Below are 15,724 nucleotides of genomic sequence, written 5' to 3' on the forward strand. Positions count from 1 at the left end.
TCAGGTTTACAGACACACACGCAGAGACACACATACACACCCGCACGCACGCACGCACACACACACACACACACACACAAACACATACGTGCATGCAAGCAAATATACATATACACACACAGATACATGTGCTGTAGAAGAGAGAAGCAGGAAGTAAAGGCATGGGTTTTCAAACATATTAAGAAGAAGACTACACTTCTCCTGAGGGTGGGACTTCCTGTAACATTTGTAGGCTTTGAATGAGATGATTACTGCAACTATACCATCAACAGCAATGAGTCACAGTCTTCTGAGGAAAAGAAACAGAGGCACACATACAAACTTGACAGCTACTTTACCAACCTAGCGTACTAATGTATCACACATGCTTTTCAATGATAAAATGATTAAAACAGGGCAGGTACTAAGATTTTCTGTCTTCACATGACAAATGATAAAACAGGTGAGAGTAAGAAAAAGTTATGCTCTGTGTGTGTGTGTGTGTGTGTGTGTGTGTGTGCACGCATGTGTGTTCGGGGCATTCGTGAACGTCTGTGAGGGAAGTGAGAGAGAGAGAGAGAGAGAGAGAGAGAGAGAATGAACGAACGAGGGAGGGAAGGTCAAACTTGCTTCCTCAGCAGAGCAAAGTTTGAAAGGGTAAAAAGTAATTTCCAAGGAAAAGGGGGAGTAAAGCACTAAAAAAGCTAAAGAATTCGGAGGCAATTTAAAAGCAGTGTGGGAGAGGGGAATGAAAAAAATGCTGGGTGAAGAAAGGAGGGAGGATGGAAAGAAAAAGAGGTTGTTATTTCTCTCTCTCTCTCTCTCTTTTTCCCTCTCCCTGTTGTTTTTAGGGACTAGCCGGGCCACAACCTCCACAGAGAGAGATAGGGAGGGGAGGTGGGGCGAGAATAAATCAAACAGACCCTGAAGGCTAGAGACGAGGGAGGGCATGGAGAGAGGAGAGGAGAGGAGAGGAGGAGGAGGAGAGGAAAGAAGAAGAGAGAGCGAGAGAAGGTGCTGGTAATGACAGGGAGAGGGGGGGTGGAGTGTGGGCGAGGGCTGGGGGGGGGGCAGTAGGTTTGGAGGATTGCAGGGCTCAAGGTAATCTGGGGAGTTAATGCAGCTTAGCAGAGCAGGACTGAGAAACAGTGGGAGGGGGGAGACAGAGAGAGAGAGAGAGAGAGAGAGAGAGAGGGTGTGTGTGAGTGAGACAGCTAGAGAGAAATAAAGAAAGAAAGGGAGGGAGGGAGTGAGAGAAAGAGATAGAGTGGGAGAGAGGGAGAAAGGAGAGGCTTGGGGGGGTAAATGGAATGCAGGGTGGGGAAAGGAAGCAAACACGCAGGGCTTTGTGCTAAAAGCAGGCTCAGGGGAGGGTGCGACCGGCTCCAAATCCACAGAGGAGGCCAGAAATCAGGCTTTAAAGAGCATGCAAACTGCCTGGCCCTTTTTAGTTGTCCACACAGATGTCCAAACACACACACACACACACACACACACAGTCACCACCTCTCAAATATCTGACATGCAGCATTGATTCCTAAGTACAGTTGATAGTTATAATGGGATAGGGAGAGTAACCTTACAAAGAGATTGTAAAAGAACCACAGATGGACAACCAATTGATTGATACCTTTGTAGAAAAGAACAAGTGTGTGTGCGTGTGTGTACATGGGCATGTATGATTCCATGTGTGTGTGTGTGTGTGTGTGAGAGAGAGAGAAAAAGAAAGAGGAAGACAGAGCGAGTGAATGAGTGTTACTGAACGAATGAGTTTCTAAAGGGGGCGAGAGAGGTGATTGACGAGACAGGCGTGAGAGGTAAATGATAGAGCGAGAGAGAAAGTGAAGGAGTGTGTGAATGTGCCATTCCACGCCGTGTGTACTGTATTTCTGAGTCATCATGTAGCGCATCGGGTCGCCTATATTCCTGTATCCTTGGCAACTTCTCTCTCGAACAATGGAGAGTCTGAGGAGGACACACAGCAGAGGAGGAGGAGGAGGAGAGAGAGATAGAGATTGAGAGAGAGAGGGAGAGAGTGAAAGAGCGAGAGAGAAAGAGAGAGAACCCAACATGGGAGAGCTACACAGGTTTTAGTTTTATACATATACACACCAGAGCCTAGGAGATCCAGCTCAGAGAGAGAGAGAGAGTGAGAGAAAGAGAGAGAGAGAGAGAGAGAGAGAGAGAGAGAGAGAGAGAGAGAGAGAGAGAAACCATCTGGGATCTGTGTTGACCCCACTGGGAGATAAGAAGGCTTTTGGCAAAGACCTGGTGGAGAAGAAATGCTGATTACCTATGGAGCCTCATATTACTCTGTTCGGGGGGATTTGGCTGTGTTGTTTATATATCTACATGTGTTAAGACTAACACTGAGACAAGCTCTTTTCAAACACGTCATACGTCACGTCTCTGAGAGAATGACCAAATGAAGAATTACTACACCACAATGATCTTTTAAGACACGACATTTCTTCACATGCCTTTCCCCTTGCTGTTCCTGCGGTTTTCTCAGTGTCCTGGACATGGTATGAGAATCACTCTTCAAATGTCGGTCCAAAGGTAAAGATGTGAAAGTATAGAAAACATATAGACTGCACAGACTGTGAGTAGAGAGAGACAGCTTGTAAACTCAAATGGTCAGTTCAGCGTCATGGCAACAGGATTGGATGGCAGTGTGGATCAGGTGAAGCTGTAGACTCACCATAACATGCTGTTAGAGAGACTGTCAGAAGGCTGTTTCCCTGGCCCTAATAACAACAGACAGAAAAGTAGAGGAGAGATGGATGGACGAAGGCTAAAACTTTACATGGAGGTTAATGTGCTTGACTTTAAGTGACCTTAAAATGTAAGGCACTCTCTTTTTCTCTCTCTCCCTCTCTCTCTCTCTCTCTCTCTCAAACTTCTTTATACCCTCTTGCCAGAGGAAAGCCTGGCTGTTGAAATTAATTGCGTACGATCAAATCAGCAGAACCTTTGCAAATGAAAGAGCCTGCTTCCCCCTCGCCAGTCACCCCCCCCCCCCACCCCCCCGCTGCGAGCGAGCGGCCAGCTCCTGTCACCATCATGAGCAAGCTCTTATTTAAGCCTACTGATGTGTCACTTCCACATCCCTCTGTGCTGGGGGGAAAACAAGAGTTAGACCCACTGGCAAGCAGTGCCAACCCTCACTCAATTCCAGATTAAACACCCCCCCCCCCCATCCCCCACCATCTCTCAGTGACGGGTCATCACAGACCAACACATCTCCCTCTTAACCTCCTCTACACCGCCCAAACAGCCGGACACATCCTCAGAGAGACAGAGAGAGAGAGAGAGAATGAGAGATGAAGGCAATAGACAGATATGAGGAGGGATAGCGAGAGAGAGGGAGAGGGAGATGAAGAAGGAGTTGAGTGAGAGACAAAAGGGAGGGAGAGAGAGAGAGAAGGAGACTGAAACGAGGGGAATGAAGTGCTCTACATTGCTTGATCACATGGTGAAGAAATGGAGAATGGAGAAATAAAGATCTCCGTAATAAGGGGGAGGGGAAATGAGAGAGGGATGGAGAAATAAAGAGAGATAAATAGATTTGAAGAGGAGGAGGAGGGGAAGAGGATGGGAAGTCCATCGTGGCTTTAAGAAAGAGGGATAATTTTGGGAGAAGAGAAAGGCGGTGGAGTAGCTTCCTCAGCCGGACACAGGAATGTGGAGCGGGCGGATCTGAGTGTGTTGTTGGGGTTGTGTGTGTGTGCGCGCGCGTGTGTGTGTTTGTGTCGGGTTGGTGGTCCAGACAGGAATCCTTTACCCCCACAGACTCTGGAGCCACTTATCAGAGAGGGGCTGGGGTGTCCTCAGCTATTATCTCTCTGACCCCCCCCTTCTCTCTGCTCATATCTCTCTTTACCTACTCTTCCTCCTCTCTCAACCCTCCCTCCTCCTCTTCTTCCTCCAGCAGTGAATATACAAGGACACAGTAAAGCAGAGAGAGAGAGAGAGAGAGAGAGAGAAGGGGAGAGAGAAAGAAACAGGGAGGACAGACAAGTAAAAAACACTGAGACAGACCTTGAGACTGGATGCCTCTGAGGTCTGGTGAATTGTGAAAAGGGCCAAACACTCAAACCAACACAACAGAAGAGCCTCTGGAAAGGAAGAAAGAGAAAGAGAGAGGAGAGAGAGAGAGAGAGAGAGAGAATGAGAGCTAGAGAACCCTCAGCATGACTAAACCAACCAGCAATCCCACAGGACACACAAACACGCCTCTTCATTTCCCCTCTCTCCCTCATTTCTTCTTTCCTCTTTCCTCTTTACCTTTCCCTTTCTCTCTCTCTCTCTCTCTCTCTCTCTCTCTCTTTCTCCCTCTCTCTCTCTCTCTCTCTCTGTGCTTTGTCTTCCCTGGTGATTTTGTCCCTGGTGTTGCAGGTGAAGAAGTAACATGAGTGGCTATTCTGTCCGATGTAGTATCCTGGAGCCCTGTGTTCAGGCAGGCAGGGAGTGGATGAGTACCTCTCTTTTCGCATTGCCCCACCATGTTAAGCTTTCTCTGGGCTCTGCACACCCTGTCTTCAGGCTCTTGGCACAGCGCCGGTGAGGAGCAGCTCTGACCACGAAGGCCCGATTGTTTAGATCTGGGGATAGGTCCAGACCTTCGAGAACTTTCCAGGGTCAGCCACTCATGGGAGAGGGAGGGTGGCAACAGTCTCCTCTTTCTCTCCTTCTCTCTCTTTCTCCTTCTCTCTGTCTCTCTCTCTCTCTTTTTTACACCACCATACAATACCTCTGAAGGGGGGAAGGGGGGAACATGGCACTGGCCTGCCAGCTTCCTGTCATTTTCTCCGAAAAAAGGAGGTTGTGCTTGTCCACCCCTCCTGACGGGGCCTTTTTTTCCAAACCAGCCAAGAAAATATATTTCAGTTCAAGACTATTCACAATGAAAACCACATAGCCCTTCTGTTGTTTTTGTATGTGTCTAAGATTTAGGGGTCTGTGTGTGTGTGTGTGTGTGTTTGTGTGCGTGAGTGTGCTGTGTATTTTCAAAGCATGTCAATTCAATTCTTTCTACCTTTTACACAAATCTGTCTGAATGTCTCTAAGAGTATGAAACTAGGCACACAGATAGAGAGACCTCTTCCTCCCTCTCTCTCTTCTCTCTCTCTCTCTCTCTGTCTGTCGCGCACACATGCATATTCACATGGCGAAACATACAAAGGAACAGAACACACATCAGTACACAAATGCTGAAGTTTAAAAGTTGAACTAAAGCAGGAGTGACACTGTGAATTGGTAATCAGTGAGGGGACATGTTAGAGCAAAGGACATTCTCTTACTTAACTGTCAAGACACACCCACTACACACACACACACACACACACACACCACAAACACACACTCACTACACATACACACACACACACACACACACCAACACATGTGAACTGTAAGACCACTGTTACAGCTCAAATACAGATATCACCCCTAAAAGTCTTTCTCTCCCCACAGGAGGAACATTCCTGCTGCCTGTTTTCTTTCCCTCCTTCGCCAGAGGTCTCCTCCACAACGCCATTTTTAGCCTGGACAAGGGCGAGGGGAACAGGCAGGCAGGGGAGGAGGATTCTTGTGAAGAAGGGAGAAGAGCTGGAGGAGGTGATGGGTGTGGGGTTGAGGAATGAGGAGGGGTGTGTGTGTGTGTGTGTGTGTGTGTGTTAGAGGAAGGGAGATTTTACCCTCCCACACCATCACTGTGTGACAGGGTGAACCCAACACACCCAGAGGGCAACAGACCTCCGCATCCTGTCCAGGGACGTCCATTTGTCCAAATAGCCTGCCTCTTCCTCCCTCCATCCCTTTTCTCCTCTTCCTCCACCTTCATTTCCACACTCAGACCAGTCAAACCATGGAAAGGGGGGATTGTCCATGAAGAACAGAAACCCCCCCATTAAAACAGAACAGGAAGAAAAAGCCACTGAACAAAACAGAACAGTAGTTCCCCCTTTAAAGAAAAAAAAGAAAACAACAGCAGGGCGTTACTCGGGTCTGAATGGGGAACTGTTGGTTTGGTGGGGCTCTTGCCCACCCCCCCTCCCCCAACCAACCCTTCTTTCCCCACCCAGAGAGTTTCTGCATTAAGAGGAAATAGCAGTGCATGGCTATGTGGGGTTTGAACCCACCCACTCACACTCACACTCACCCATACACACACCCACACACACACCCACACACCCACACACACACACACACACACACACACACTCACACACACAGAGAGGTACACAATTGGAACACAGCTACAACCGCGGAGTGGTGGTTGTTCTGCCAAACCATTTCCAGTAGTGAGAAAGCTATGAGCAATCGTGTCACAAATTAGCCCTAATCTGCCTGACACAGCTCCCTCCCCAGTCCTCCATCTCTCCTCTCTTCTCTTCTCTTCTCCTCTGCTCCCCAGCCCTTACTCAAGGGCCAGCGTTAAGCATTCTGATCAATTTCACACTGATTACCACAGCAACTTGTGAGATGGTAGCGCAAGTGCTGTGAATCAGAACTTTCCAGCAACCAAGGGGCTGGCTTCAGCTCACCCCCCCCCCCCCCCCCCCACATACACGCACTCACACACACACACACCCTTACCACCTCCTCCACTACCCATTGCCCTCAGTCTGACTCGAACTCCTCTGACAGACTGTGTTAAAGAGCCCCTCCTCGTTTCCCCGTCACAATTAACATGATTAAGGTCCATTAGAACATCCCACCAAAACTAAGTGGCTCATCTTTTCTTTCTTTTTTTTCCCCCTCTCAGTACATTTCTAATGAGTCATTTCAGTAATACTATTCATAATCCATATCATTCAGCCCTTCTTAAGTAGAAATGAAATCGAGACGTGATGAAAGAGGGGAAAAAGTTAGGAGTTTGTATCTGTTAGGGTGTTGCTGTGCTTTGTAATCGAAGGGCGTTTACGCAAGTCTTTTCCTGGTGAGTGGAGCACAATGTCTTCCCTGAGTGCATTCATTCGCTCATATATGTGAATGTTCAACCCAGACGACCAGCACTGCCAACAGGATATCCTTTTCCAAAGCCTTTGGGGACAATACCAAGCCATCGATCCAGGTAGCGCTTGGCTGGTGCAGGCAGGCACCAAGAGACACACACAAACACACACACAGACATGCAAACACACACACACACACACACACACACACACATACATACAAATACACACATACACAGGTGCAGGGTGGAGTTTGGATGTCTAATCTTTAACACAACTTCCCCTCTCTCCTCATCCTTTCAGCAGTTCTCTCCTCCTCAGCCACATCCACCTCCACCCTTTCTTCATCTCTGCCAGGTTCCACAGGCAGGCTGTTCAAAGGTAGGGGGGTGCTGACGTTTCGGAAAATGACATAATGAAACGTCAGAGAGCTGGTGGCCTGGGGGGGGAGGGGGGCTTCCTGTCCAGAAGCACTTGTTACTCCATGAGCCAAGTCCCCCTAAAAATAGAGCAGGTGTCAAGCTTTTTTTTGAAGGGGAGAGATGCCCGGGAGCATGAGACAGGTAAATGAAAGCAGTTCTTTCTTTATCTGTGGTTGATGAGCATATGAAAGTCATATTTGTTTCAGGCCTGTGCTGAGGAAGTGTGAGTGGGGGGAAGCCCCAGTGTGTAGGACATTTGGGGCCAGCATCAGGGGACTGACACAATGAAACACGTAGGAGGTGAGAAGCAAAGGACCACCAAGCAATAAAAAAAAAGAGAAAAGATCTTTCCTCAGAGGGACAAAGAGAATAAGCGAAGGGGCGGTCGAAAAAGGGAAGGGCTTGGAGCGAGAGAAAAGTCTAGAATGGAGGAGTACTAAAGACAGCGGTCTTGTGAAGACGCTCCGGTGGAGTCAGACTCATTTTAATCACTAAAAATAAAACACATCCTTCTGATTGTGTCAAACTGATATAGAGGTCTGTTGCCCATTTTTATCATCTGATCTATGGCAGACAGAATGAGAAGAGAGTGACAGTGAGTGAGAGAGTGATGAGGGGGAGAGAGAGGGCGAGAGAGAGAGAGAGAGAGAGAGAGAGAGAGAAGAAGAAAAAGCCAGGGAAAAAAAGAGAGAAAAAGAAGGCGGAACACTGAAGAACTCTGTCTGACAGAACAACATGACGTGCTTCCTCAGAACAAACAAGCATTCAGCCCCACTAATGGGGCAAAACAAAAAGGCAACAGGGCACGACGGGTGAGGGGACTCCAAAGGTCACTATGGTGGGACGATGACTCCAAAATCTCCCTCTTAGTCAACAGAGAATCAACAGAGTCAGATGAGGAAAGAAAGACAGAAAGACAGAAAGAAAGAAAGAAAGAAAGAAAGAAAGAAAGAAAGAAAGAAAGAAATTAAACAGAATTCGGAATTCTTTAAAGTGCTGATCCGCGAGGGGGGGGGGGGTGTTAAACTTTTAAGTCCAACTTCTTGAAATATGAAATCTATTTTGGTTCCAATAGAGAGGGAGTGCATTAGGAGGCAAATCTTAAAGTAGATTATTAAACTGGGAGAAAGCGTAGGGGGAAAAAAAAGCAGAAGGTGCAATGGGTTGAGCGGGGTTGAGATACGTTCATGGTATTTTAAATATTAAACCTATTTCAAGTTTAATGAGGTGTAAATACTATGGGGAGAATCCTGAGAGGATGGGGTTGAAGGGGGCCAGTCTCATTATTTTAAGCAATCACCTTTACACTACAGGGACTAGAGAGAAAGAGAGAAGCAGAGAATGAGAGAGAGAGTGTTGCAGAAAAGGCTGAGGAGAAAATGCTCTACAATACGCAGGTGACGGTGATAGAGACGAAGATGGTGGTGTTTAGATGTGGTTGGTGGAGAAGATTATTATTGCTGGGCGAGAGTGAGTAAAACTTTGAATACGCCACAGTTTCGAAGGACAGGAAACGTCCTGCCGTGACTTCACTTGCGTTATGAAACAGCTAGAAATATCGTGCTAAGTGATCTAGGGCTGACACACACAGAGCTGAAAGCAGGTGATAGCGTGTACACTTGTGTTTCATTTCAGCTTAAAGGGAAGACAGTGAATTGATCAAAAGACAAGCCCTCTACCGATAGAGAGAAAATAACTTGGCAGTGAACCAGGATGAGGCAAAACTTTGATAAGAGAATCAATAGTTATGCTAGGATACAGCAATTCAAACAAATTATTCCCAAAACACACAGTCAGATATTCTTCGTTAGAAATAAAACTTTGATAGGGAGGAATTTTTGCTGAAACTCGAGCCAGAACACGACAGCTGCCTTAGTAAATATTTAGACATTGCTCACTCATAGCATGAACCAGACAAAGATCTCAGCACCATGCAACCACCTTCATAAAACAGGTGTGTGAATGTGTGTGTGTCTGTGTGTAATCTGGGATGGGGGGGGTGTCAAATTCTTTAAGCCCTAGGGTGTTTATCTAAGGTAACTCTGGCTTTCAAAGCCCTAAGAGCAACAACACACACACAATCACAACACTCACACACACACACTCACACACATGCACTCACACACACACACACACATGCACACACACACTGAATAAAATCTTGCCCAGGTTAAAACCGGATGGGTACACCTTACCACAGATAACAGATAAATCCACATAACCTGGTAAAGCAGCTGAGAGGCGATTAGAGAGTGGAAAATACCCCAAATAACCCTTGACTATTTCCAGTTTTCATAGTCGGGACATTTTTTATTAATGCAGGGACTATCAAGGTTGTAAAAAATATGTAGCTGGTGATGATAACACACTACGTCAACACCTTCATAAGAAAGGTGTGTGTGAGAGTGCGCATGGTTTGGGAGGGGGTCAAATTTTTTAAGCCCCAGGGTATTTATCTAGGGCAACTGTGGCTTTAAAAGCCCATGGAATCAGACATGAATAAATACACACACACACACACACACACACGAACAAACACACACACACACACACAGGCATACACACAGACACACACACACACGCGTGCACTTTCCAAGGTAAAACCGGTCGTGTACACAGTCCTTACCAACAGACAAACCCACAAAACCTACTAACACTGTGGTAAAGCATAACGGAATTTAGAGAGAGCAAAACACCACGCAGTAAAGAGAGTAAGGGAACGTCTCTTCACAGATCACCACAAATAACACAAATGAAACTGTATTATGTTATTAAAGCTGGGTGTAAGGGAGTGTAGGGGGGAAAGATAAGAGCTTCTAAACTAATGAGAGTTAAGCCATACGTCTCCTGATCAGTGCTAAAATCCCCTTTGGTGAGACAGAAAGGTCATTGTGTGTTTCTCCAAACCACGTCAAAAAGCCCCGATACACTGTGCTAATACACCCTCACCAGATCTGACCTATATCTTAATGAAAATCCATCTATAAATACAGATATTTATATATGTATATGTGAAGGAATGGACAATGGTGAAATCTATGAATCTATGAGTCAGCTCAGTGTTTCTGTGAGTTAAATGAGAGAATGGACGGTTGCCTGACACGGGGCTTGGCTTCTCTGTAGGTCTGAGTTCATCAGAAGTGACTCAAACACTTAACACACACACACACACGCACACTAAAAGGTGAGGAGAGTGATTTTACAGGAGTCAGTGTGATGAGAGAACATGTGCAAACTCATGGGAGAGGCATCGCATGTGGAACAAGGAGGATTCAATATGTGAATTGTTACAATAATGGATAATTGCATGCGGTCTCTATAAAGACACAAGTAGATGAGACAGCATTTGTATTATTCATAAAATTAACAACAGCATAAATTCACTAACGAGCACTGGCACATTCGGACAAACACATTAGGGCAAATACGCTTGAGGGAAATACTAGGCATATCAACTTGCCTAGATTAAAAAAAAACTGACTTTGTGGATGATTACATGCTACATTTCCCACTATACCCTTCCAGTATAACATTAGTTTACTAACAGATGTTTGCAAGACAACTGCAGATTTGAAATATACAGTCTAGCAGACGTTAATACCAAGATCAGCTCTGTGTGTCTTGGCATGTAGTCACTGGAAGCATCACACCCAGCAACCCCTCTGGAAAACGTGCAAATCTCTTTTTTGTTTGTTTGTTTGTTTGTTTGTGTGACTTCACTAGCAACGCTAGACATGCGGTAGATGTAGATATCATTTACAGATACTCTATAGAGAAGCAGCACAGTCATTGCACTTCACAGCTCAGACTGACCGAGATCCTATATACAGAGGGTCTGTGCCATTCAAAAGCTCAGAGACTTTGACGAGGGTTTTGTAACTTGATAAATCTTAGGTAAATTAATGCGCTAAGAGGCATTGGGAAAAATACCCAATCCACTCAAAGGAGCCGTGGTTGAAAACACAATGCCACATAAGTCTTTGTAAAGCACTATGCAAATCAGGCCGAACCTATTATCTTATTTCATTGTGGATTAATTTAACCTGTAAGGTCCATTGTGAGAAGGTCACTCTCCGCAAAGGCTCTCCAACATATGGACACACAGTATCAATGAGGAATGAAGCTATTAGGCTAAGCTCTTAGTGGAAGTGGATTCTGTCCTGAGAGACACAGGGAGAGAGAGACAGCAAGGAAGATAGACAGATAGACAGGCAGGCAGGCAAGCAGGTAGGCACACAGATAGACAGGCATGGCCCTTGAGCTTGCTTGGATGCATCCAGACGTTGCCTGCAGACGCATTGTATCCTAAACATAAGTGCAACTAATTTGGCTCCTTCATTAGTCCAGGTAATCCCAATCTTCTTCTCTGGCAAATAGACCGGACGGCCCTGTGTCCACACACACACACACACACACACACACACACACACACACACAACAACCCACATCCATCTGAGGTAGATAACAGTCCAAAACATAAAGAAAAAGGTCTCAGCAGAAAAACCATAGATTCTGACTCTAAGACTTAATGGACTGGAGGTTTGTGATATCGTGATCCTAAAAGCCTAACAGGTGAAACTAGCAAGTGCTATTTTTTTTTTTTTTGGCCAAAACGAGCCATAAGACCATGAAACCTGCAATAGGACACTTCCTGTGCCCTTTAACTGAATCTGGGCAAACTCCTTCAAAAGGTATTACAGTTTTCAAGAGTCCGATGTCTGGACCTCTGAATGGTCCTTGGCTGTTCCAAAAGTTCAGTAATGCATGTAAATGGAGTTAAATCAATGTCTCATGCTTTAAAGCTTAATGCTTTATGTGATTCAAAGCAAGTTTAAATGTAAACACCTGAAAAAACAGGTCTTTTTCATCTTTAATTCACATAATACGGAAATATATGTGTGAGTAACACATTTACAAAGCTATTGGATGCTATTTGAAGCTAAAGCAGGAGCGAATCACACTTCATCCATTACAACTTGTTGAGATCATTATATATCATTTCATTATATTTATATTTATGTCATGGGATTATTATCATATTGTGTAGGTTTGACATATTTACTATTGTAGTAATATAAAGTAATGAACATATAAAGTAATAGACATAGTACTATAAATTTATTAAACATTAATAGAGAAACAAAAAATTTGCAGTGTTTTCCCACTCTCCCAAAAATTTTCAGAGTATTGCCACTGATTCAGCCATTACAAAAAAGTCCAAAAGTACATAAGTAAATAAGATAATCAGCAGTCAAAATGTGGACTTGTCCATTATCTTGATAGGGATGCACTACTCTCAGTAATGATGAGATAAAAGGTAAAATGTCAACCTCTATAAAAAAAAACCCAAAAAAACCCTGCCCCATGCAGAGAAGTTTTCATTTCACTCAGGACATTCTATCATTTTCTGTTATCATGATCTGAGTCACCAACAGTTTAAGCAATCAGTTGCTTATACACAATAGATGATGTGCCTATGTCTGCGTTATTAAAAGTGTGAAATTTCTGTGTGTGATCGCACAATTAAAATTGTGCATTTCTCTCTCTCTCTCTCTCTTTCTGTCTGTATACGTGCGTGTGTGTGTGTGTGTGTGTGTGTGTGTGTGTGTGTGTGTGCTATAAAGGGGCTGGTAATGTTTATAAGTTCCTGTATGGCATCAGGCCAAATTTTATATTGAGTGTGAGCCATCATCACTCCGTGTGTGTTTATGCATGTGTGTGTGTGTGTGTGTGTACACAGATCAGACTCATTGTTTGTTCTTTGGGGCTGGGTTTGTCTGTGTGGTTATTACTCTTAATGCTTGAGGTAACAGGACAGACCGTTCCTGAGGTGGGGGCATACAGAGACTTAAGCAGGTACACTTCTGTTAAGCTGATGCGGATCTCTTCCCTCCCTCCACCTCCATCCGGCCCATCTCCAAACTTTAGCAGACGCTCCCCAGGGGCGCCGCTGGGCGGAGTCTCTAGACACGTTAAACAGGAACACCTCTCTAATCCTCATCCTACAGAGGTCAATTCAATTATCCTGTTTTCTTAAAGTGTGTGTGTGTGTGTGTGTGTGTGCCCATTTTGCAGCCTGCTCTCCCAAATACACACGAGATTAATGTTGCCTCACTTTTAATGATCTACATACCTATCAGCGCTCTAGGCAGGATGCAGCCGCTGCGACAGGTACCTTTCTATGTTCCACCAGTACGTTCCTGTTTTCTGACAATGACTTTTTTCCTAGAGCTTTTTTTTGTTTGATTAGACTGGTTTAAGTCTCCGTTTTGTTTGTTTATTTGTTTGTTTATTTGTTTGTTTTTTGGGGGGGACTTTTGCATTATAAATGAAGTGCTGAATTTGCCCAACTGGCGCCGACTTTCAGACGACATTACTGTGTATAGCTCAGTTTGGTCTTAATATCATTTCAGTATAGAGTTATTAGGGTTTTTTTTTGTTCAAATAAACTATTCCCTTAAGGGTGATTTGAATTGCATCATGTTTTATGTTAGCATTTTTGTTGATGAACACGAAAAACAAATCACAAAACTTGATAAAAAAAAACAAACAAAAAAAACAGATGCTAATTTTATGTAATAGCAATTTGATTTTGTGTGACCCCTGCTAAACGTCTTGGGTGCAGGCATCAACAGTCTGGAATGGGACAAATTATGACAAAATGAATTTCAGTGACTACACAAAGTTTTCACTCAACCATCTGCATTATGTTTCTGTGTTTGTATATAGTGAGAGGGAGGGAACAAATCCAGAGCAACACAATCTGAAGCCTTGGCCTAAAAAACAACGTAAAACGTCTACAAATAACACTCAATTCTCAATTCACTTTACACATAAGCACTTTCTGTGTTTCTTTACCCAATGTATGCCACTCTGTTTAACAAGGCGACTCTACACATGCAGCATTGACATGATTTTGACTCCTGTATGATGGAAACATCTTGATATGAAAACCGTACTGCAACCTCATCTCTGACCACCTCCCTGACCACCACGCCCCCAACCCCACGACCCACCGAATTTTTTAATATTTGATTACGGTCCTACCTGTAATGTCCTGGTTGTTGTAGCTCCAGCTGGACGCGGGGAGCATGGAGGGCATGGGGGAGCCTGCCCGACTGTCCCCCTCCACCTGCTGGGTGATGTGCCTGACCGTGTCCTTGTTCTTACGGTTCTTCCTGCGGCCAGAGCCTGAAGGCTGCCACCCCCCCTCCCCTCCGCTGCCCTGCTCCCCAGGGGTGCCCTGCTGACCTCTCCCGCTCACAGTCCCATCCTGCAGGTTGGAAGGGGAGACCTGCTCCTCCTTGACGTGGACGGAGCGGTAGTCCGCAGGCCACAGAGCCTGCGAGCACATGTCCTCCTGGCTCTCGTGACTCTTGGGTTCGTGGTCCTCTTTGCCGTAATTGCTGCCGCCCTCGTGGCAGCTGGCGATGGCGGAGTCGCCGGACGAGTTGGCGGGGCTGGTGCGACGGGTCAACCACGGGGAGGAGCTGCGGCCCGAGATCATGGATGCCAGGGCTTCCGAGGCTCCGCCCCCTCCGCCCCCGGCTGTGGCGGCCATGGCCCCCATTTCAATGTCGGCCAGCTCGTCAGCAAGCTCAGAGCGGATGCTGATGTCCAGCGCCGCCTTGATGAAACCGTGGCACGCCTGCACGATGTCCGTCATCTGCAGGTAGCTGGCGGCCGACATGACCTCGATGACGTTCTTGCTGGTGAGGGCCAGGTGAGCGGAGTACATGAAGTCCAGGATGGTCTTGAAGCCTTGGGCAGTGACGATGTCCAGGTGGGTGATGGTGGCCTGTTGCTCTGTGCCTTTTTTCACCTGGCAGTAGAGCGTCTTGAAGTAACGGCTGCTTCCCAGCAGCACGTTCTTGTGAGCCTTGAAGATCTTTCCCTCCACGATGACGCAGACATCGCACAGTATGCCATGCTGCCGCTGCTCGTTCAACTCGCGCAGGAGCTGCCGATAGTGGGATGTGATCTCCATGTCTTCCTTCCTGTTATTCATTGGACTATACGGTGGATGCTTCTCCTGAAGAGAGTCTACAGAAAAAGAAGAAAATACACACACACACATGATGATCAGTTATAAAAATACTTGAAATAAAACTTATTTGACTGACACTTCAGTTTTGCCCACAGAATCTTTTCACTTATTCTACTTTAGTCTTTCTACATCCAGACCTGGTAGAGCAGACTGAGGGTCCCGTTGTGCTTTGCTAATGCAAACAGCTGTCAGCTTTGAAATGGATTACAACTGTTGTTTAAGATGGACTTCTAAAATTTCCATCAGTGCACAAAACATGCTTCCACAAGGGGCACCCATCTGTCCAACAGCTCTTGAAACAATCCTCTCGCGAAAGC

The 15,724-nt window shown here is 45.7% G+C and overlaps 1 protein-coding gene across 1 annotated transcript in view; it reads right to left on the reverse strand.

Annotated features, from left to right (window-relative positions):
• zbtb46 (zinc finger and BTB domain containing 46) overlaps positions 1 to 15,368 on the reverse strand; it is a 36,158-nt gene extending 20,790 nt beyond the window's left edge. The window contains exon 1 of the mRNA XM_030770010.1: positions 14,408 to 15,368. Within this exon, the coding sequence (XP_030625870.1) occupies positions 14,408 to 15,368 (961 nt within the window). The remainder of the gene's footprint in view (positions 1 to 14,407) is intronic.
• Between the last annotated feature and the right edge of the window lie 356 nt (positions 15,369 to 15,724).

Source organism: Chanos chanos, chromosome 3 (assembly GCF_902362185.1).
Source record: "Chanos chanos chromosome 3, fChaCha1.1, whole genome shotgun sequence".
Taxonomy (NCBI): Eukaryota; Metazoa; Chordata; class Actinopteri; order Gonorynchiformes; family Chanidae; genus Chanos; species Chanos chanos.